General features: G+C 35.5%; 1 protein-coding gene across 3 annotated transcripts in view; it reads right to left on the minus strand.

Annotated features, from left to right (window-relative positions):
* Positions 1 to 301: 301 nt before the first annotated feature.
* CNPY1 (canopy FGF signaling regulator 1) overlaps positions 302 to 23,779 on the minus strand; it is a 71,484-nt gene continuing 48,006 nt past the window's right edge. For all 3 annotated transcript variants that reach the window (XM_087916907.1, XM_087916906.1, XM_026718323.2), the window contains 3 exons: positions 7,088 to 7,291; positions 5,317 to 5,413; positions 302 to 658 (listed from right to left, as the gene is read on the minus strand). In XM_087916907.1, coding sequence (XP_087773033.1) covers positions 621 to 658; positions 5,317 to 5,413; positions 7,088 to 7,291 — 339 coding nt within the window. In that variant the 3' untranslated portion in view covers positions 302 to 620. The remainder of the gene's footprint in view (positions 659 to 5,316; positions 5,414 to 7,087; positions 7,292 to 23,779) is intronic.

A 23,779-nucleotide genomic window follows, 5' to 3' on the forward strand; every position in this document is an offset into this window, starting at 1 on the left:
CTAAACTGGAAAAAGCAATAGAATAATAAAAGAAAGGATACCAAAGGAGGGACAAAATGAAATGTGAATAATAAAAATTAATTTTTCCCCAAACAACCATTTCAATTAATTAAATTGAATTGTTGAATTGTCCCACAGCAAATTGCCCTGTGGTGAGTTGGCCATGCCAAGTTGTCTCTCAGTGAGTTATCTGTGGTGAGTTGGCCATGGTGAATTGGCCGTAAAGAGTTGGCTTCAGTGAATTGTCCCATTCTGGCTTAGAAAACTGCCCTAGCATTGATCTAAAGCTACAGAAAATAAATCAGCAGGTTTTGGAAAAGTACAACTCACATAGATTTGAAACGGCAATTTTACCCATAATTAACAGTTTCTTCTATGAAAAGTGCAGGGTTTTGAGTACAACTGACACAGCAGCTTTATAAGCTGCAGGCTTTTCCCCACTAACTCAGTCCAATATCCGAAATAGACAAGACAAACAGGCATGTTAATTTAGCAGTCTATATGAAGGTTTGTTATGAAGATTAATGGAAGGTAAAGAATAGAATTATTTTAATTTATATTCTTCATCCAGATGTTGATAATAATAATAACAACAACAATAATAATAAGTTTGTTGCCTTTTAGAGTTCACTATGCGTCTCATCTTCTTGACAAAGACCTATCAAGAGAGGGCAAAATTAGATACTAATGGAAGATCAAACAATTAGATTATCTCACAATTCTATATTTATATTTATTCAAGTTTCAGATATCCCTGATCATGATAGTGAAATAGATTATTCACCATTGTTCAAAAATCGTAAGTCATATCCCGATGCACATTTTGAAACAGAGAGTTATTGATGAGTTTTTAATAATATAGTAGGGTTTGGGGTTTGTTTGTTTTTTCATTTTAAGGTTGGTCCAATGTATTCATTGATTAGGCATAGTATTTTAAAACAGAGCAACCAGATTTTTAAATACAACTTTACACATAATTATAAGTATGTTAAGATAAAAAAATTTTTTTGAAGTGAACAGTATCTAAAAGTCCATATTTTGGGCAAATTGCTGGCATTAAGACAATGAGCAAATATATGATGATTGAATCGCTATTTAATGTGATTGTGCTCTTTCTTTATAAATTTATACGATTTTCTTATACAATTTTCCTTTCAGTATTTTGCTTTGTAGAAGCTGTTTTAATTTAATAAACAAAGAACTTTGGTGTAAAAATATTAAATGCTTTTTGTAGAAGATTCCTGCCCATTTATCTAAAATCACAGCCCAGTCTTTAACCAAATTATTGGGAAATAAATCCCCTTTTTGTGCTGCTTATTTCTGAATCAACAGAGTTAATACTGGCATCTAATCTCTGATAACATAAATAGCCTGAGCTTGAACTGATTCACTATTTGGTGACAGAAATATATTCCAGATACCTTAGAAAAACAGAATAAACAGTTTTCCCCCTATTGTGACATACTTGGGTTTTTCTTATGTGTTCTTTTAAAGAGCTCAGAGATATAAATAAAAAGCTAAAATCAGAGTTACAAAATGACATCAAAGAAAAAAATTAAAAGGGCTATTGGAAAGAGATTGTCCTCAGATGACTGCTGCATTTATTCCTAGAAAGTTTGAATTTACACAACCATCATAGGGGAAGATTAATAAAACTCTGTATTTACTAGAAATTTATGGGCAGGAGGGAGAAGAAAAGATAATTATGAAACTGTAAAGGCTCATTAAAAATAGATCAGCGGAGAGTACATCTTTATCTTCAAATCCCAGAGAATGTTATTAGAATACAGTGAAAATGTTAGCATCATTTGTATATTAACACTGAGTTGCATTGTGTAGGACTCAGTTGTCCTGTCTTGGGCTGGCAACCCATTCCGAAGGATAGTCTTAGCAAGTTGTCTAGAAAACACTGAAATTTGAAAGCGGTACTTTCGGAGCAATAATAGATGTGCCAAACTGAGCAAGTAAAATGGAAGCAAAAACATCAGGTTTTTATAGAAAAATAGAAGCGTTTTTCTACCCTTGTGAAATTTAAAAATGCATGAATGGCTTCTGCTTAAGCTTTCTACATATATAAATAAATTCACCTTTGGGATGAGAATGAAAAATTTCAGCCAAAGAGATTATTTTTTCAGAATTATGAGCACGTGAAGCCGATTAGTATAATGGAAACCTCTATATTACCTTAATGATAATCATGGGTTGGAGACAGATGGACATAAAGGCAGTCTATTATGTTGTAGAAACAAATGAACTGATACCAATCCAAGAATACTACATTCTTGACCAATGTCTCAATCCTATTGCTTGTAAACAGCATAATTACAAAATACTAATGTCCCTCCAATTTTCTTTAGGTAGATTTCACTGGCACAAAAATAAATTCTGAGTTATCATTTATATGAATGTCAGTGATCCTACAGCAAATCTTAGTTTCCAGCTAATGACTACAATGTCTATTAACTTGAGAAACAATTCCTTTAAGTGGAGGAAAAAATATCTTCGTAAGAACTGTGAAAAAGAATAGATAAAGGCAGTTTTTGCTCTTTTGATTCCTTCCTGGTAGAAAGAGGAATATAGAGATTTTAAGTGAGATCAAAGAAATCTTTTGACAGATAACTGATCCATGGTTGTCTGTATTAAAAAAAAACCCAAAACACAAAAAACAACCTTCATCTTTTTAACATAGCTTGTGAAGGAGTTTTTGGCTTTTTTAATGAAACACCAGATGCAATCATCATGTAAACATGGAAGAAACATATTTTTCTAAAGGTTACCTCAGTTTGACAGATTATAGGATAAGGAATTAAATTCATAGAGGATTTATCATATATTGCTTTTAATAAGGTAGTGAGGCTGTGCGTTTCCCCCTCCTCTGATGAAAGAGGTACATAAATCAGTAAATGCTTTGCAAGGCATCTTTCTTGTACACTAGCACAAATATGTCAGTCGCTAAAGTGTGTCTTGTAAAACATTTCACACAGAAATGTTTACCTTTTGGGTTGCAGAGAAATGCATACTGACACAATTATCTATTTCAACTAAGTCATATTTTTCCCACAGAAATTTCATATTGGTATGTTATATATGTCCACTGCATTCCATAAGCTGGTGGAAATAACTAATAGCATTGAAGAAGCTTATAATCAAAGCTATAATATGATTTGTACAGATGGGAAATGAGTTGGACACATTCAACACCCACAGGGTTTCCTTACATTTTGTTAGGCTCTTTTGTTTTCTACATTTATGGGGCAATTTCTGGAAAATGTGATTTTTCTGCTAGTCTTGAGACAGACATCAGCTAGGAAACACACATGCTTGCTTTGCTAAAGCTGAACATTTTTATAAGAGTAGGATTGGAATAAGTATGTTCCCCCTTTTTCTTTTCTTTTTGAAAACCCTGTGTTTCAGCATTTGGAAGAGGATCTTTTAAAACTCTCTACCTACTGAAGCAATAGGAAGAATGTATGGTTGTTTACTTTACTTTTCTGAGTTTTCACTTTAGCATGTCAGCCATATTTATAATCCTGTGAGATTTTACAGGGTCAGACTCAAGTGCTGATCTTTCCTGTCATTTGTTTTTCTTGTTTCTTGTAAATAACCTATGTAGGCATTAATAGCAAACTACCATGACAATCTCCTCCTCCTCAATATTTCTATTCAGTTCTTCAAGGAGAAGTGTTTATGGCTTTGGTTGGTCTGATAGCCTTTCTCACCCTTCTTTCTAGTCATTGCAGAATTTTGTCACAATCCTAAACACACTTTAGAGTTAGATTATATAAACTGGCTTAGAGGAGCAATCTAGCTTCACAACTCTAAATATTATTAGAGGGAAATAAGTCCCATAGCTTCTGATCAAAGGTCACCAACTTCTCAAACACTATTAAATTGCAGAGAGCCACACTATCAAAATGAGAATACTGCAGTTGTCTTGAAGTTATGATTTATAGTCAGATAGAAGATAGACATATAGGTAGGCAGGCAGGCAGACAGATACTGACCTGACCAAAAGACCCATTATTTTCACTATTAACCAGACTCAGCTTGATTCTATCACATTTATTTATTTTTAAATGAATTCTATTTATTTAAGGTTACCACCTGAATAAGTGTGCATACAATGCATCCTAAGAAACCAATATATCACACCTTACTTTGTCAAGTAGAAGAAGAAGAAAGAAGAAACTGAAAAATATATAGATTGGAGAAAAGGTGCCTTAAAACAAAGGCCAATTTCAAAATGAGGTTAACATGCTGGAGGAAATTAACTCATACTATATTTCTCTTTCTTCTTGCTTATTTCTATCTTTTTCTCTTTACTTTCACATTGCTTGAAAACTTCAGAAGGAAAAGGCAAACTGTACATGAGTTTCAAAAGTGACCATGTGGGATAATTTATTTCTACTATATTTAGAACAGCAATTATATTGTGACCGAGTGATAGATGAAATTTAAATAATTTATCTTTTATTTGCAATAGATTTTTTAACAATTACAAATTTTTAGACCATGTAATTATTAATTCCTCCCCCATAGTCTTATGAATTCTTCTATTAACCACTAATTGGCCCTATTAACTAGTGTTAACATTAGATCTTATTATTTATCTGTATCAGTTTTTTTAGAAAACATCCAGTCACCTATTTTTACAATCTGGTTATTCAGATGTGATGGTTTAGCAACTTCATCCTACATATATTTCCTGCTAAGATCCAGCTAATTTTGTGGTCTTATACAAGTAACTATCCATAGCATTTATGTTTATATTTATTTAGAATTTGACACAAGAGATTGGATAGTCCTAAAACTTCTTGGTTTTTAGAATCAACTACGTGAAACTGAAGCCAAAATGAATAGATGAAGAGATTCTTGCAGGGATGTCATTGCTTAAATTCTATTTTTATTTTTATTTTATTAGTCTTCATAATAGTTGAAAATCAGATGTTAATTTAGTTAAAGGAACCAACTTTTTTAGGAAGGGAATTTAGCCAACATTAAAATACTCTACTGGAACTCCAGACCCTGAAGTAAACCGTTCTAAAAGATATATATTTACCTATATACCCAAAAGAGAACAAATCTTGTTTTGGATTTGTTTTCCTTTGGATGAATAGGCAAATATATTTCTTCTTTCTTTAACCAACTTTCCTTGGCAGGGCAATGCCCATGCACCTTCAATCTTGAAAATGTTACTTTCCAAAGTGTTTTTGCTGCATCCCAGCAATACAACATGGATTGGGGGGATGGGGAGGGAGAAGGGTGGAGGGACAACTGCTGTTGAGAAAGAAGCACATGTTACATCAGACACAGTACCTGATTTTTCAATGCACAGCTTGTCAGCAAGAGAGTGTGACTCCCGAGTGATAACTGAGAATATTTCATCTTCATACTGTTCTATGATAGTTTCACACTGTAAAGAGGAAAAACAGCAGCAAAGAACTAAACAAGGCCATCTACACAGAGCAACCAAAGGGTATCTTGTCAAGAGAGACAATTTGGGGTGGTTGTTCTTTTGCCGAGGCAGCGTGCCTGCCTGATCGGTTGTCCTGTAACAGTATACAGCATTAACAATATATTGAGATTTCATTAAGGCTCATTCAAATTCTATCTATTGAAAGCGGATGATGAATGATTCCGCTTAATACAGGTTATTCATTTTGTGAAACAGTTGGTTGAAACGGTTCTAGGGATTGATGCTAGTGCTTTGAAATGGACGGATGGATAAAACATATACAGTATGTGCATATGGGGAAAGAAACTATTTCACTATATCACCAAATAATAACTTATTTTTCAAAATGAAGAAAGCATCAATGACTTTGTATAATGTAAGTTTTATTTCTGACTTAGTCAGCATTGGGGCTCCTCCCAATAAAACTTTATTTGGTCTCTTGGCCTTAATTAAGCATTGACTGTAAGCTCCTTTCCCCCAAATCTACAGAGAATCCCAGCAAGGGGGAAACATTCTATATGATGCCCTTAAAAATAACCAGGAAACCAACTTTTATCACAAAAGAACCCAATTCTTACCATAAAATTATCCCCCCACCCCACCCCCAAGAATCCAGTTCTTAGGTTCAAATCTCATACGTGATGTGCATTCTTAATTAAATACTGCTTCAGCACATGAAATAAGTCTCTACGGATTTTGTAATACAAAAATTGTCTTCGAAAAAATGAAATTTCAAATATTTTTACATGCTCTCCTTACATTTATTTAGAATTTTATGAAACAGTTTGTAGGATCCTAAAATAACCTTCTTGGTTTTAGAATCAAACAAAAAACAAAATCAGTAGTTGATGAGATTCCTGCAGGAAATGCTTTGCCCAAATTATTTATTTGATCATTGTGGTAACCATTGAAGATCAGTTGTTAATTTGGTTAAAGGAAGCAACTTTTCTTGGCAAGGAATGTAACTGGCATTAAAATACCCTACAAGAGCTTCAGACCTATTAGAATCTTGAAGTAAACCCTTCTAAAAGAACAAGACTTCCTTTCTTTTCCACAAGTCTAATTTTGGAAGAGCAGGCAAATATATTTCCAGATTTCTTTCTTTTTTTCACAGGCCTTTGATGAAAATATTATTTTCATGAGCATTTGTTGATGTTTCAGGTATAGGCCAGCTCAAGAATGACACTCTTGTGTCACTTTGCTCTAGATCTCCATTCTGGCTCTCTCAACAAAGTCCAAAGAAAGAAAAGTGGGCAGAAAAAAACAATAACTAAACTCTCCACCACTTTAATAACTATCAGTATTTGAATTAGCAATCTTTAAATCTGAATTGTTTTAATTATTAATTATTTTAAAATGATTTCAACTTAAATATTTGATATCCCAAAGGGAAAATAGAATGGCATTATTCATAGAATATTGAGATCTATATGCCATAGTGTTTCTCTTGCTTTAACCCACCCTGTCCCATTTATTATTATTTAAGACAAATTAACTCAGGGCCTGAAAAATACCCCAATACTATAAAAGCCTTAAATGTAGATTCAGGAAGCAAATTAATCTACAGTATCACAAGGGTGAGGGTGAAAAAATTTCATCCCCCAAAGTCATTAGTTTATTCTGTTGTCTTACCGCATATTTCAAGGGTTTATAAGCATCAGAATAAAAGAAATATTGTTTATATATTGGATATATTTCCTCATCCTTCCTCGGAGCATATCTCTTGAATATCTTTTTCTTAGTTACAGGATCATCCTCAAGTTTGTAATCATTCATCCGATCGCATATATTTTCCAAAATGTCTGTTAAGAAGGTCTCTGACTTTGCAAAAGGAATCTAAAGAAAAAGATTTACAGAAACATACATTTTTCAGATTTTACCAAAGCAAAATCCTGCAGGCGTATATAAACACAGAATCCTTAACCCGGATTGACAGTACAGAACAATGCCTCCAGATCTCCGTATCTACATAATTATTGTCTGATATCGTATTACATATATAATTAAAAATGTCAGCTAAATCTAGGATGAGTCTGGAAATAATTAAACATTTAAAGTGCTAATAAAATATTCTTTTTAGCCTGAAAATATACATGCCATTGTAAACTGATTTTAAATGCAAGATGGTTTTTTTTTTAATTATGTGGTATATTTTATGTTCAAAACTCAACCTATAAAGAGAGAAACTTTGTTTTTCAAGTCTCAGTGAAGTCTTAATAGATTCCTTGTTAGAATGTGCTTGGTTTCTCTTACCAAAGCAAAGTTTCCAAACATCCTATCCTCCAACACACACCACACACACACACACACACACACACACACACACACATCCACACACACATCCATCCTTCAGTTAGTCTGACTTGCTGTTCGTCAAGTCACTTGCAGCTGTTTAATTCCTCCCAAGGGTTTGGGCAAAGAAAATAATCACTTACAAAACTGTACTTCTCCCAGAATCTACTATTTCAGGCTTTCTTTTCAAACAGCTGGTCCATGTCTTCGTCTTTTCCTATTCCTTCAGAATTAAGCAAGAATTCAGGGGACCACATTTAGACACACAGTACCTACGTACTTAGCGAGGGTCTCAGCAGTCAATGCTACAAGGGTCAAAGAGCACCCCTTGCTCTTGGTAACAGAGACAAAAAAAACTTCTCTCCCGTCTAGACAGGTCAAGGTGCACGATGAGCCCATCTCTGGAGCTTCTTCCGGAAGAGGGCATGAATTGAAGCCAAGTGCACAGTAAACAGCAGATCTGCATCTTTGGGCCTTTAGAAGATTTCCCCTCTTCACCCTCTGCTGATCAAAGGAGGAAGTTATCATGACAACCAGAGTCAAAGAACCTGAATCACAAATGAACTCGATTTCTTCAGTGTTGATATATCCCATCCCTATTGTCTCTTTTCACACGCAGTATGAACCCTTCCGGTCTCAACGATTACATTACAGAAGGGACTTTCATATGTGTGCTCCATTTACACAAAGGGTGTCCTTTCCTTCACTACCATCTGGTCACAAATCAGGGAAATAAAGGCAGGAGAATTAAAATTAAAGCTTAGAGTCCCTTCTCTCTGACCCCCATCTCTTGAAGTAGGCCTTTTTTTTTTTACAATAAACTTCCCTCCTTTCACCTTGTCCTACCTTCTAGTTAGAAACCTAAGACTTATGGAAATAGGAAAGAACCAGAAAAGCTCAACATTACAAAAAGAAAAGAAAATGGCTAGTAGGAAACGTCCCTTCCATGTTTCCATCCTTCCTTTCTTCTTTCTTCTTTTTTGTTTTAGAAATAGATTTCATGTGCTGTATTGAAGGCTAAATCATAAATTAAAAAATGAACACAGACATGCACACGAACATATTTGTGTGTGTGTGTGTGTGTGTGTGTGTGTGTGTGTGTATGCACATTCTCAAATCTCAAAAAATAAATCCCTCCCCTATAATATAGACACTGCATAGCATGTTTCCAAAAACGTTAGATGAAATGTATAGCCTGGCACAACTTTTCTCTACCTTTAGGAGTAGGCATTGCAAAGCTAGGTACTCTGATATTATTTGGAAGAACTTGCTAATTTCAATGCTTATTTTTTTTCCACATAAAACATTTCCACCCAGTTGAAACAAAAGCAGAGAGAGCCTTGCCTTTTTTTAATTTGTGATACTTCATGAGTTAAACAGATAACACTTCTTTATTTTACAAAGTTTGTCTTGAACTCATTGAGATGAATGATTTGACTTAAAAGGCATCTACTACAATAATGTAGTGAGAGTGAAAGTTTAGGAAGTTTCGTCTAGGCTGCATCTACAGTATACTTGGGTGTTCTTTAGCTATGAAGGTCTTAAATGTCTTTGCTGCAAATAAATAAGGTTAATAATATTTAGGCCCATTTATTGCAATGCTTAAATATATCTTCCTTTATATTGATGGTGAGTAAAGCACACAAGATCTACTTCTAAGTAGACCTGCTAGTATTGAACTTGTACTAACCATAGGTAATTAAAATAGAAGGATGAGGCTTGTTAAACAGAATAGCTTCATATTTCAAATTCTGCTGTTTTTCAGACTATTTTAAACAAAAAAGATCTGCAATGTTTTCTGAAAAAGCAGACTAGGTATTTAGCTAAGATTTGGGGGAGGAGTAGGAAGATATTTTGGAGACACAGAGAGAGAGAGAGAGATCTCCAACCAAATGAAAGGTGGTGAGGTATCAAACATAAAGAAAAAGTACAAAAAACATTTGAGAATTGCTTTAGGCTTAAAGCATACAATTGGATATATATTAAGATAAGCAGAATATAAGGCTAGACTTCAATCTGAGCCTAAAAATCTTTGTATTGCTTTAAAATAAGCAGGTATTAGCCTCTGTTTCTGAATATACGAAGTCTTCAAGAAACAGTGAATGATTTAGTGTGTCATGTCTGACATGTACACAGAAAGTTCCTACTCCAAAAGAAAGTTTGGTGGTAATGATCCTATACAGATATAAAATATGTACAGAATAATTTATGCAGGCATGTAGAAAGAAGAGGTATACACTGCACACCCCAATATATTTCTGAGGGACTTGCTTGCTTTCATGGCCATTTTCAATAACCTATTTTTATACTTAACAAAGTAGCTACAACAAATAAAGTCCCAATATTTCTTCTCTTCTCCCATAACTAAATTTAACACAAGACATACAGAGGGTTTTCTTGTTTTACAAAACTGCTAAGAAAAGTAAAGTCTCTGTTAGCAGAGTTTTGCGTACAAGGAGATGCAGCAGGCCAAATTATACCCTCACCAAAATTCATACACACTTTAATAGATGAGGTTCTTATACCAATTCAAGACAGGCAATAGCATTCTTGCTTTTGTATAATTTTCTTGGTTCCCGAGTTAAGGGGGTTACCACAATTTATATTTCCACTTGCATAGAGTTTTGAGAAAGATATATCAAATAACCACCCGTGCAAAACCACCCCTCCCAAAGTTAAGTATACTTCAAAATTGCTTTAATAATAAAATGGGGTGGGTGGGGGGGAATTGGACAAGGGGCAGAAACCAAAAGCAATTCTATGAAAGCCCTAAAGATTCTGAATGGTACTTGTCAATAGACAGCTCCTATTGTAATCACCCTGGAGATGTGGGGCCTCCGCCCTGAAAAAGCTGCCTCAGAGATTGTAACCTCATTAAAATATGAATAACAAGTCAGCCGTCATTCAAAAGAAAGAAAGGCATCTTATTCTGCATCAAATTTCGCCATCATTTCAAACAACCACAACAGAGCAACATGGAACAACACCCACCCCATGAAAAAAAAACACCAAAACAAAACCCCCTCCATTTCTCTAGCTCGATGTTTGTTTGTCGCATGTGGAAACGATGTTAGCAGCGGAGTGGATTAAGCCTAAACATTTTCAAGGGAATCACTTGTGTTGCCAAATATTTCAGAGCATGCCGAAGGGGTTAAAAAAGAAAAAAGACTCTCAAACCAGGCGCTCAGATAGTCTTTCCAAGATCGCAAAATCTAAAAGAAGAGGGGGGGGAAAGTTAATAACAACGCACCTTCACGTGAGGAAGAATAGAGACACACCACAACTCCAAGATATTTTAGCCAATTTTAAGCCCCAGGATGGAAAATTCATTACAAGCAACAATGACACCTTCATAACAGACAATTACATGGAAGCTCATGATCCAGTTCATTACTATGTCTCTGCTAATTTCATTGTAAATTTCTGCTTTGATAGAAAATTCAACTCGCCAAGAATACAATTGGGATGTGGAAAGATAAATAAAAACATAACTGGTACAGATGGAAAGCTTCCAAAACCCAGATAGCCAATCTAATATTTCTGAACACTACTTTCCATATTAGAATTTTCTCAAGTTTCACTATATCTGTTTTATGCCTGCTTGTGTGTGTATATCTCTACAATCATCCATAAATATGCACAACTAGAAGTAGATCCATACAGAAATGAATAGATGTATGCATCTCTTTGGACTCTTCCATGCAGAAAAAAAAATCACGAGCTTTGTCATTGGGAACAATATTCCAATTTTCAACATTTATTAAGGGTCAGTATTTAAAAATGAAAACTCAATTGTTCACACACTCCCCCATTTGCTTTAGGCTAGTGCAGGAGAAACATGAATGCTGAACCACTCAAAAGGCTGATGGGATATATAATTAGCTATTATGTTAATTGAATCCACTGTGAGTTTATTGTATGAGATTTCTTCATATAATATGCAAATGATCTCTAAGGTTTAGTTTTATTAGACAATATAATTAGAAATCCTTTTAAAAGAGAGAATTCTAATGAGGTACAATAAAGGTTAGGAAAATATGTTTGCTATGTTGAGTTACCACCTGGGCTTCCTTAATTAAAATCAAAAGAGAAAGAAAAACTTTGCACACCAACCAGATCACCTCCCATACATACACATTACACAAATGCAAAGTTTAAAACCTTAATTGTTACACTTCAGAAATTTAATTTTTTTTTAATCATTTCTTTGCCCTTTATAAACCTTTACCATTGGTTCATAGTCTAACAAGGAAGGTTTCATTTATTCTCCATCTATATTCTCTAGATTTCTTCTTAAGAATATAAATCACTAGGTTATGATCAGAAAAAGTTACTGGTAATATCTCTTTTCCAGTCCAGTAAAATAGATTCTTGGAGATTCAAAATATATCAATTATTGACATTGGACAAGAAATGTTTTGACCTGTTTTAGTCTGGCATTTTTAATTTTCATGTACAATTTTCAAAATAAAACCACAGGCCCAGCTATACACACAAGGATAATGGGATAGGGGGTTCACCTTAAAAAGCCTGTTATTGTTCTGTTGATTAAGAAATATGATCCAAGTAAAGGCAGATACTTTAGCATTTCTTCTGTAACCTGCATCATGTCATTTCCAGTAACAAATGCTGATGTTCTAAGAACTGGAATTAAACATCTTCCTGAAAGTAAAAATAAGCCAGTCCTTGGCTTTGAGTTTCTGGGGCAAAGTTTGTCTCGCCTGATATAAATCAATCATCAGTTTTAGAGCTGAAACTTTTTTGACTGTTTTCAGTATTGCAGAAAAATTACACGAATAACGTTAATACTGAAGATACAGGCAAAACATATGGTATTTAAATCTGGGCTTCATGTAATAGCAATTACACTGAATTTTATGATAAATATGATATATAAGATTATGTAATCTGATATCATTATTTAATATAATATTGGCCATCCTTTGTTTTTAATAGGTACTATCTGCAATAAGAAGTTGGCAAACCTAGGAAGAAGTAGAAGACCAACTATTTCTTAATTTTGGATGCAACATTTGAGCAGCTGAATTTTTGGTAAGAAGCAATAATCTTGTTAGCATAAAATTCAATTATTGTTAGCCATAAAATGAAGACTTTGTAGAAAAAGGAATCTCTACCCTAACGACTGGCACCATACCATACAATGACTCATGCTCAAAAACAAAGTTGAACCAGTGTCAATATCCTACTGACGTGTGCTTCACACTTTTAAATTTGTGTTTGATTTTTTTTGGTAGCATGTAGTACTTATATAAAAGGTGTTCTTTTCATATGATCCATGATCCAACCAAGTAAAATAAAAGTTAACTTACATTCTCAGCCCAGACTCAACCCTGATATTTCAGAGATAAATTCTACTGGCTTCTACTATATGGTATCTACTATCCAGTAAGTAAAGATGTAACACATTAACGAAGAATTGTTTCTTTGCAATCAAGTGGGCAAATAAGTTTAATTACTGGCATTGTCAAATATATATGATCAGTTGGCAACAGGAAAGTCTTTCAAATTTCCAGGTAAGATTTGGGGAGCAACAGATAGTGAAACATTTATATGAAAAGTCATTTAAGTTGGCATAAGAAGACTATTTTGGTTTTGATTGGAAGCTAAGCGTATTCCAATAATACAAAATTCTGCATTCAAGAAGTTGCTAGTTTAAAGAAACTAGAACTGTTCATAGTAAGAAAGTTGTGGTTTTCATTCTGTAACAAAAGATATCATTGCACTACACTACACTACTTTCTCCTCTTTGAGATTATTTAGAAGTTGCCAACAAATATTCCAGTTTGTATATTTTGAAGAGTAATAGTTAATATGTGCTCAATAATACAAAAAATCTTGGTGTGAGAATTCCATCCAAGTTTTTGACTTCAATCCTCTACCTTCACAGTAGCTGTTCAATTCTTTAAAAAAAAAAACACCATACCTCATAATTACATATTATGGTTTTTTCCTTTATGGAGTGGATTCCATCCAACTAAATCAACTGAACACCATAGAAAGCTCCACCCATGATCCTATCTCTCTTCCCAGTCTTTATGGGGCCTTCTTCAGTATAGGGACAATAAGGAACAATAATGGTGTGTCCTTATCAAGGGTAGATTCTGCAGTAACAGCTATAAATGGTTTCTTAGGGTGACCCATGGCCTCGGCTGACAATGTATAAGACACTTCTATCATTTCCAAGAACGAAATGAGGTTATCTGATCAGATTATTGATTAGAATAAAATGAGATTGATTGGTGCTATCCAGCTACAGTGAATGGAGTTTCGGTTCCAGTGATTGAACATGAGGCAAATTAGGCTTCACACTGAAGTCAATGGGATGTGAAGTTGATTAACTTTGACTAGTTATGCTGCTGTATTTTAATAGCTGATAACATAAAAGTTATACTGTTAATGTACTATTTACATTTGAACAGGAAGGAAGGAAGGAAGGAAGGAAGGAAGGAAGGAAGGAAGGGTTCTTTAGGTATAGGTAGTCCTCGACTTACAACAGTTCATTTACTGGCTGTTCAAAGTTACAAAATCACTGAAAAAAGTGACTTAGGATTGTTTTCCACAGTTACAACCTTTCCAGCATCCCCATGATCATGTGATCAAAATTCAGATGCTTGGCAACTGGCTCACACTTATGACAATTATTCTGCCCTGGGGTCAAGTGATCCCCTTTTGAGATCTTCTGACAGGCAAAGTCAATGGGGAAGCTAAATTCACTTAATAACCGAGTTACTACATTTTCAATTGCAGTGATTCACTTAACAGCTGAGGCAAGAAAGGTCAAACAACATGGCAAAATCCACTTAACAAAATTCACTCTCACTTAACAACAGAAATTTTGCACTCAGTTGTGATCCTAAGTTGAGGATTACCTGTATACGATTACACATAGCACTGCCTGTTTCAGCTGGAATTCAGTTTATTCCTTTCCCGTGCATTGTGCTTCGGTTGATTAACATAATATCTGTAGTTGTAAGTTATCCAACATGTGAAAAATAACCAAATGAAAACCAAACGAAATGCAAACTATATTTTCTGCTTCAGCCTTCCTCTTCTGCAAATTTAACATCTATGTTCCTTAAGAGATTTGCTGAAGAGGCCTGAAGACATCTTTGAACACAAGTAAGTGGTTCTCAGTTTTGGATACCCTCAGAGTTTCTAGACAGAAGGGCTTTGGGAGAACATTACAACACCAAATTACTGGGATTCTGAGTGCCTAAAACCAGCAGACTCCATGTATCAATCCCCATAAACAAGCCACTTACTTACTGCTAAAGAAAGGAAGGGCAGGAAATAAGCACCTGTTGCACCCTGCCAAATTCCCATGTAATGTTTTCCTTTGTCATAGTTTTCTTGTACTTCCAGCTAATGATGTTTATGTGGAGACAGAGCTACCTGAATGCACAAGAGAGGTAGAAAACCTTGCAGTGGATGAATTTATAGTAGGCTAACCCTGAGATTAGAGAAGAAATCTACAGAATATAAAAATGTTCTTAACTTAAGCTTGACATTCTGTGATTACATCAACACATCTAAAGAAGTGATCTTCTGCATTATTTATTTATTTTTCACAAGAGGGAATTCATTTTCCAGTCCAGTCCAGTCTTGCAATTCCTTATCCTACCTTATCCTATCCTATCCTATCCTATCCTATCCTATCCTATCCTATCCTATCCTATCCGTCCATCCACCCAGCTATTCAGCTGTTTAGTTATCTCTATCTATCTATCTATCTTTCTATCTATCTATCTATCTATCTATCTATCTATCTATCTATCTATCTATCTATCTATCTCTATGTATCATCTATCTATCTATCTATCTATCTATCTATCTATCTATCTATCTATCTATCTATCTATCTATCTATCTATCTATCTATCTATCTATCTATCTACATATATCCACACACTCCTTTTCCTGATCTGTGAAAGCATCCATTAATCCCTGACTTTTTTGGTCTTACAGAGGAGCATCCAATTTTTCCATATTCCAATAAATGACATGGACATTTATATATAACCCAGTTTTCCTGCGTCCATTGTAGGAGAGTCTGAACATGACTTTGCTTAGTGTACTTTTCTTACAAGAAGAAATTAATGAAACCTAAGTATAAAATAACAGAATAGCAAAGTTGGAAGGGACCTTGGAGGTCTTCTAGTCCAACCCCCTGATCAGGCAGAAAACCCTATACCACTTCAGACAAATGGTTGTCCAGTCTCTTCTTAAAAATTTCTAGCGTTGGAGTACCCACTGCTTCTGAAGGCAAGTTATTCCATTGATTAATTGTTCTAACTGTCAGGAAATTTCTCCTTAATTCTAAGGTTAGAATTGGTTGGTTAGTTTCCATCCATTGCTTCTTGTCCTACCTTCAGGTGTTTTGGAGAATAGATTGACTCCCGCTTCTTTTGGGCAAGCTCTTAGATATTGGGACACTGCTATCATGTCACTTTTCACTGCTCTCGTGTCCTTTCTTACAATGAGTGACCAGATATAACTACTGGATTGTCAAATCTTGAATGACTACTAAGTCTTGAATGGTGATCTTGAATGTCTATCAAACCAGCTTCTTGTTTCCACTCATCTATTATAAATTTATCGTGTTCCTAAAAAGGACCCAGATTAGTTTTTGCAAGAAACTAGCTCTGTTCCTTGCTGTTGTTGTTTTAAACCTTTATATTCTCTGAATATGCAGAAAGGTGAGCTTGGATGTAAGCAATACCTGGAATATTCTTTCTCTCTCTTTAATTCTAACCTTACGTTGACTCTTTGAATTGTTTCACGTTTTCCCGAGGGTGAAGATAATCTGTTCCTAGGCATCCTTTCCCCCACTCTAGTTATTTCTGCAGTTTCACCCTTTAGTTTGTCCCAAAACATGGTTATCATTCTGGGTTGTCTAATCTATCTATCCTACCTACTTACCTACCCACATAAAATATTTCATTTTAATGGAACTTCAGCGTCTCCCTTTGCAAGAACTTCCAGCTACTTATTTCAGTGGCCTTAATGTTTATTTTTTAAGGGGAAGTATGACTTGGTAGCTTTGTAACCCTCCTTCATAGGAAGTACTTAGATTTTTTTTGAATATGACCAGAAAAAAAAGCATCTGATGTGAATTTTTTTTTTTAAAAAAAGGTTAAAACATTTCTTTTATTTTCCTTTTGAAGGGAAAAGAAGATTTTTGTTACTCTGGGAATTGTAACACCTTAGAATGGAGCAATGACTAAATGACATTCTTGTGTCTAAGGTTTAGCATTCAGAGATCGGCAGAAAAGAAGATAATTACCAATAATCTTCAAACTGCTCTTGAAGAATTGGGAAGTGGAAATGGTAACAATGCATAAATGCCAGAGACTACATGTTGCAGATAGTATATAATCTGGGATATAACCACAGTATATTTGCAAGGTAAGAAAAATATTTCCTATATTCCAACTTTACTACTAAAGTATCACTTGAGTAGCTGAAAGGACTGCAGTTCTACACAGTGGTTGTTTTATACAATAGCAATATTTTTTAACCCTGGCAACTTTAAAATATCTGGACTTCAACTCCCAGAATTCCCCCAGCCAGCATGCTGTGACCCTTATTAACAGCATATTTATTTCCGCAACAGCATATTTATTTTCAGTAGGCTAGGGAATTCTGGGAGTTGAATTATGTAATTAGAGATATCCATGGTATTACAAACATAAACAACCCCAGCAATTACACAGTACTTAGGCTGTCCCAAATCCTCCTCAAAGAATGAACCTACAACTAGTACAGGTTTTACAGTTTCCTAGTATGATTTGATTGTTTAATGTACCCCATGACTATTATTAAGTGTTGTACCTGATGATTCTTGATGAATGTATCTTTTCTTTTATGTACACTGAGAGCATTTGCACCAAGACAAATTCCTTGTGTGTCCAATCACACTTGGCCAATAAAAAATTCTATTTTATTCTATTTCTGAGACACACAAAATGCTCACCCACCCAGTGGAAAAACACTTTGAAGTAACTACCATATTTGCAAAAAGACAAGATTTTTCCTTAAAAAAACCCACAAAGCAACAATAATATTTTCAAGAAGTTATGTGTCTACGTGGCCTGCATTTGGCAGCTACAATAGCCAAAGGGCTGAAAGGGGAAGGAAGAGCAACTCCTAAGGAAACAGATGCAAAGGCAAATAAGGAGAAAACCATAGATAGAAGAATATAAAATTATGCCTGGTATGAAGAATGTAGGGAGAAACAGATCTTCTCCCTCTTTCCCTGATTATTAAAACTTGAGGTCATCTATTAAAACAAAATGTCAGGAGTATGTATGCATGCATATATGTACATACACACAAACACATCAACACACACACACACTGCATACATGCATGCACATACATGCACACAAAGGACACATGTGTTTTCTCACCAGTTCTGACCTATCCCAGTTCACATCTGGCCTGCGACGGCTCCACCTTCTGGCCTTCCTTACGTGGCATGCTAATAATGTTGAAATTAAATGTCCTCAACCCTCCATATGGGGAGATTGCAGGCCCCACTCCTTCCTTAAGAAACAGAGGGAAAGAGAGGCCAATCCTACCTTGAGCACATTGTGATAAATATCTTCTGGCATTTTCCCTCTGCAAATGTAGAAAGCAAATGCCCACTCTTGCCCATTATGCAGAAGGAGCCAGCTGGCCATGGATGTGAAAACTCAGCCCAGGATCTTTGTATGGCTTGTGGATAAGAACACAGACAGCTGAAAGGAAGAGGGATGAAAGGTTTGCTGACATTCCAGTCAACCTTAGCCACCCTTTATTCACCAAAAATAATGGTGAACTGCAGGGGACTTGGTGCATGACCCCATTCATCCATCCTCTTTTGCTAGCCAGAGAGGGAGTGAGAGAGAGAGAGAGAATGAGAGAGGAAAATAATAATAATAATAATAAAGCCCACTGCAACTGACTCAACCATTTAATGTGATTCTGGTTGCCTGCAAACGTTCTTCCGGTGATCACGCATGAAAGAAGAGGAAAAGGAGTTCGCATCCCATATGCATTTGCAAAGCATTCGACAGGGTAGTCTGTTCAAAGGATTACATTCTTGTTCAAGACTGAGCATTGCAGAGCCACACTGGAAATACATCATGAATGAGAGGAAGGCAGATCATTAATAGCAGGACATTCGTCTAATTGTGACTTTGTTTCCACCAGGATCTCATCTTCTAAAGGATTCTTATTTGGCTTGTATTGCCATCATCAGCACTTGGTAAAAAAAATAGCAACCGTAATGGACTTTCAAATTTTAGGTATTTAGAGAAACAAAATAAATCGCACCTTTTGGAAGAAACGTAACCCTTTTGAAGAATAAATTCATACACTTGTGAAATTCGGTCCATGACATAGGGAATTGAAGAGAATAATAAATTTTCAGCTATGGCATCCCAAGGACACATATCCAGATGATTTATACAAATATTTCCTTGGCAAAAGTAACTGAAATATTGGCTCAGTAGAGAAATTATATTTAGTGTCTTTTAATGCTACTCCCAAGTAACAAATTTCTGGTCATAAAGTGATCAAAATAATTTTGGATTATTTTGTCCCTTTTGATTTTTTCCCCCCTGTTTGGTTAACCTAAGGTTTAGCAGAGTTCCAAAGCACGGTTCATTTGGAGAGAAAAAAAATCATGACTTTGATCAGCCAACATCTTAAAAAAAGAAGAAAAATAATATGCCTACAAATAAGAAATGGTGTGCAAAGGTCGGGAACCCAACGTGGCGAAATAATTCACTGCAAAAAAGATTGCGGATTGAAATTTTTCAAAAGGCTTCTAAAGTATATTAATTTTCTTTAGTTGTAATGCTTACTTTTTATTTTTACATGAGTTGTTATAACTAGTTCATGTGTTAAAATAAACACTTAACAAGAAAAGCCAAAGGAGGAGAAAAGAAGGAAAGTTGGTAGAAAGTAACTTTAAAAACATTCTTTGTAATGTACTAGAATATAAAAATCCTGGGTGTGCAATCTATTAATTGTTATTTTTTTTAATTATGAAAGAACAGGAGAAAACATCCTTTAAATAAAATTATTCTATTTTCTTCATTATAATAGTAGATTTCATTATAATAATAGATTTCTTTAACTACAATTATCATTCTTTTTCTCAATGTTTTATCATTATGTCACGAATGTTTATAGAAACTGTTGTTTTCTTTTACTGGCTAGAATTTCCTTTTTTCTGGATATGTTATTGAACATATATATTCTGCATATACATGAACCCTTGACAAACCATTTGTGTACCCTCTCTATCTATGGTTTTTAAAAAAATGTATGTGTGTGTGTGTGTATGTATGTATGTATGTATGTATGTATATATATAGATATAAAAGCACAACTACAATGACGTGGGAAAATACCCGAACAAAGCTGAATGCCATACATGTAAGTACCCGCGAAAACTTAAGAAAACAAATATATATATATATGGGAAGGGAAGAAGCCATTTACTTTTTTGTGAGTTTTGATTCCCTCTTCTGCAAAAACTTCCTATTTTAAATATAATTTCATCTTAAGACTTCTTAAATTGTAATTTCATTTTGAAAAAATAGGCATCTGACTACTTTAGGTTACCCCTTCGCTTTTTTCAGCTTCTGCCAAATTGGATGGGAACAATTTCTCCATTCCCTTTTAGAATAAATATTTTGAACTCAACTTACATTCCTTTGCATTCTCCTGGAGAGCAAAAGACAGCCAACATTTCTGTACAGACTTATCAGCTATCACTGAAGAGAGACAACGCGGATTATCACCCCAGCTGTCAAGGAAGGCAGGCATCTTACACAACATTTACAGGTAGCAAAGGTCATGTTCCTATGATAGCCTTGGGGACTGGACATATTTCTCCAAAGAATTATGTCCTTTGCCGAAATAAACAGAGACTAATGATTGATTTAAGCACTGAAAACAACTTCATGAAGGAAGAGAGGGAAGGAAAAACCCCAGGCTGAAAGAGAAGGAACATCAGAAAAAGATTCCAATGCATGCATTGATATAGATTATTATATTTGCCCAGACTACCATCTCTTCTTCTGAATTGTCCATAGGAACATTAGTTTTTCAAAACCAGGCTGGTAAACAAGATATAAACTTCCCTAACCTTGTAAATATGCATACAAGACTGTTGCTGAGTCAAAGCTCTCTGGAATGAGTATCTGAATGTTAACCTCACATCTATCTATCATTCATGGTTTGTGAAGGTATAACCTCTCACCACCCAGCAGTCCTGCCAGAAAGCTTTTGCTGAACTACAGCTAGTCCTCAACTTACAACCACAATCAAGGCCAACATTTCTCTTGCCGAGCAAGACAGTTAAGTGAATTTTGCCTCGTTTTATGTTCTATCTTGGCACAGTTATTAAGTCAATCACTGCAACTGTTAAACTAAATAAAACAGTTGTTAAGTGAATCTGGCTTGCCAGAAAAGATGATCATATGACCCTGGAAACTACAACTGACATAAATATGAGTCAGTTGCCAAGTATCTGAATTTTGATCGCATCACCACAAAGATGTTGCAATGTGTGAAAAATGGTCATAATTTTTCAATTCTGATGTAATTTCCAATAGTCTGTAAATGAACTGTTGGTGGCTGAGGACTACCTGTATAATTTTTCAGTAAGACAGAAGGGGCCACAAATAAATATGTGGAAAATAGTTGTAACCATTGCTTCGAATTTATTGAATTTAACTTAGACCAAATCCAGGTTTTTGTCTTCAACCTTCCCACCTTTGGGATTGTAGCTTTTGGCCCAGCAAATGAAAGTTAAAGATGATCTTTCTGTCCTCTTCCCAAGCGTATTACCCCATTTAATGCTTGATGGGTGAATTTATGGCGTATCACCAGCTTTGGTCTGCTTTATTTATTTTTTAATCCAGCTCTTATTCCATGAATTCCAGCGGAATTACTTCCCATTTAGAACGAATACATCACTGTGTATATTACAGGAAAAAGGGAAAGTTGATTTTCTTCCTGACAGCCTTTCTATGTCAATGATGGACAAACTTGCAGCTGCCTGTTTACACAACTGACTTCTAAATCTTTGAGTCTGAGAACCAACTATCTCCACCCTGGGCTAAGAGAATTCAAAGTACTTGCCCCCAACTCCTCAGAGGTTTTCAGAAGAAGCAGAATCTTGACATTTGGCAAACCCCAAATAAAGATCTGCTCCACCAACAGGCTGAATGTACTTCAGATAGTAGCATCCTGGTTCTCCTTTCTTCTCTGAAGAACCTACTCCAGATACGGACTCATGCAATTCCTCTGCATGTCTTCAGCAACAGTGCTACTACCTGCAGGTAGCAGGAACTTAAAACTGCATGGATGTTTTCAGATACAAAAGTTAAGTCTGGGGATGCCATGCATTCAATAAGGTCCCAAGGAGATAGATAGCTCAAGATGTTCCTATGGTGTTTCTATTCTCATGGGTTGAAACTCATGTCTTGGGCTTTATATATGACACCTCTAGCTGGAGAGCTGATTAAAACTGGAAGAGCCACTGCTTGTCAGTTTTGAGCAAGATGGATCATATCTAGTTTTATATAGAGGCACCTTAATTCATATGTACACGTGATTTTATTTGAGAGTGGATGCTGGACTGGAAACATGAGGATCTGTTGTTGTTTTTCTTAGTCACAGAAGCAAGCAGGGTGACTTGGTCCAATTTCTGCTCATCACAATAGTCAACCAGAGGTGGTATTCAGCAGGTTCTGACCAGTTCTGGAGAACTGGTAGCGGAAATTTTGAGTAGTTCGGAGAACTGGCAAATATCACTTCTGACTGTCCCCGCCCTCATCTATTCTCTGCCTCCTGAGTCCCAGCTGATTGGCTGGGTCTTCTTTAGTTGCCCTGCACAGGAGAACAGAGCTGGAAAGCAGGTTCGTGGGATGGGGAGGGAATGGGGATTTTGCAGTATCCTTCCCCCTGCCACGCCCACCAAGCCACGCCCACCAAGCCACGCCCACAGAACAGGTAGTAAAAAAAATTAAATCCCACCCCGGGAGTCAATGTGATGTAACGGTTTTGGTGTTAAGGTGGTACTAAACAGAGAGACCAGGTTCTATACTTCCCTTAGAGAGAAGGGAGTTGGGTGGATGATTTGGGGGCAGTTATTTTTTTCCATCTCTAGACTGGGAAATTGAAAAACATCTAGTTACCAAGCTGTACTAGTTCAGTGCTCATTATATTATATAATATGGATCTCAAGCTTTAAGTGTAGCTGTTTAGTAGAAGATAATTTGAAAAGAATAACAAAATATATACTAGTTCGATACTATGTGGTCGGGCTTAGTTTTTTGGGGTGGAAAATAAGGGGGGAAAAAATCTGCCTCTGCCTACCAGCATCCATCGGTATTCATCTGGCTAGCATCCTGTCAGTGTGTGAGAGATTTGAGGGCTGTTTGGAAACTGAAACAATATTTGCTATGTGAGCAAGGAGACAGCAAGGAGCCTGGGCGTGGCTTAGCTCAACTGTTTTTTTTACTAAAGCTGCTTGGTGCTGTGAAACTAAAAGTGAAACTGAAACTCCTCTGCTTGTGTTTTGCATCTGGAACAGATTTCTTTTCAGGTGGGGAGGTGGAGTAGAACTCCTTAGCATCAGAATGTGTTAATAATAATATAGGAAATACTAATGCTGTGACCGTCATTTCGAAAAATCCTTTCCTAGTGAGCACCCAGAAGCCAAGAGGAACATACATGCCAAATTTCAAGTTTGTAGGCTTTATGATTCTGGAAATTTTGTGATGATGAGTGGTATTTCACTTTTATAGATATAGATTTCAATTCAATTCAACAGTAAATTTCATTTTCAGAGGAGAATGGAATTCCTTCAGAAGGAGGAGTTGGAGCTAGAAAATATTTAGGCTGCTATGTTGCATCATCCAAGGGTTAAAAAAAATGCTGAAATGTGAAACTTGTACAAAAACAAGAATACTAGAGTTTGAATGGCATATATCCCATCAGAACTAAAAT

The sequence above is a fragment of the Pseudonaja textilis genome, chromosome Z, assembly GCF_049901715.1.
Source record: "Pseudonaja textilis isolate UNSWEBS1 chromosome Z, rPseTex1.2, whole genome shotgun sequence".
Taxonomy (NCBI): domain Eukaryota; kingdom Metazoa; phylum Chordata; class Lepidosauria; order Squamata; family Elapidae; genus Pseudonaja; species Pseudonaja textilis.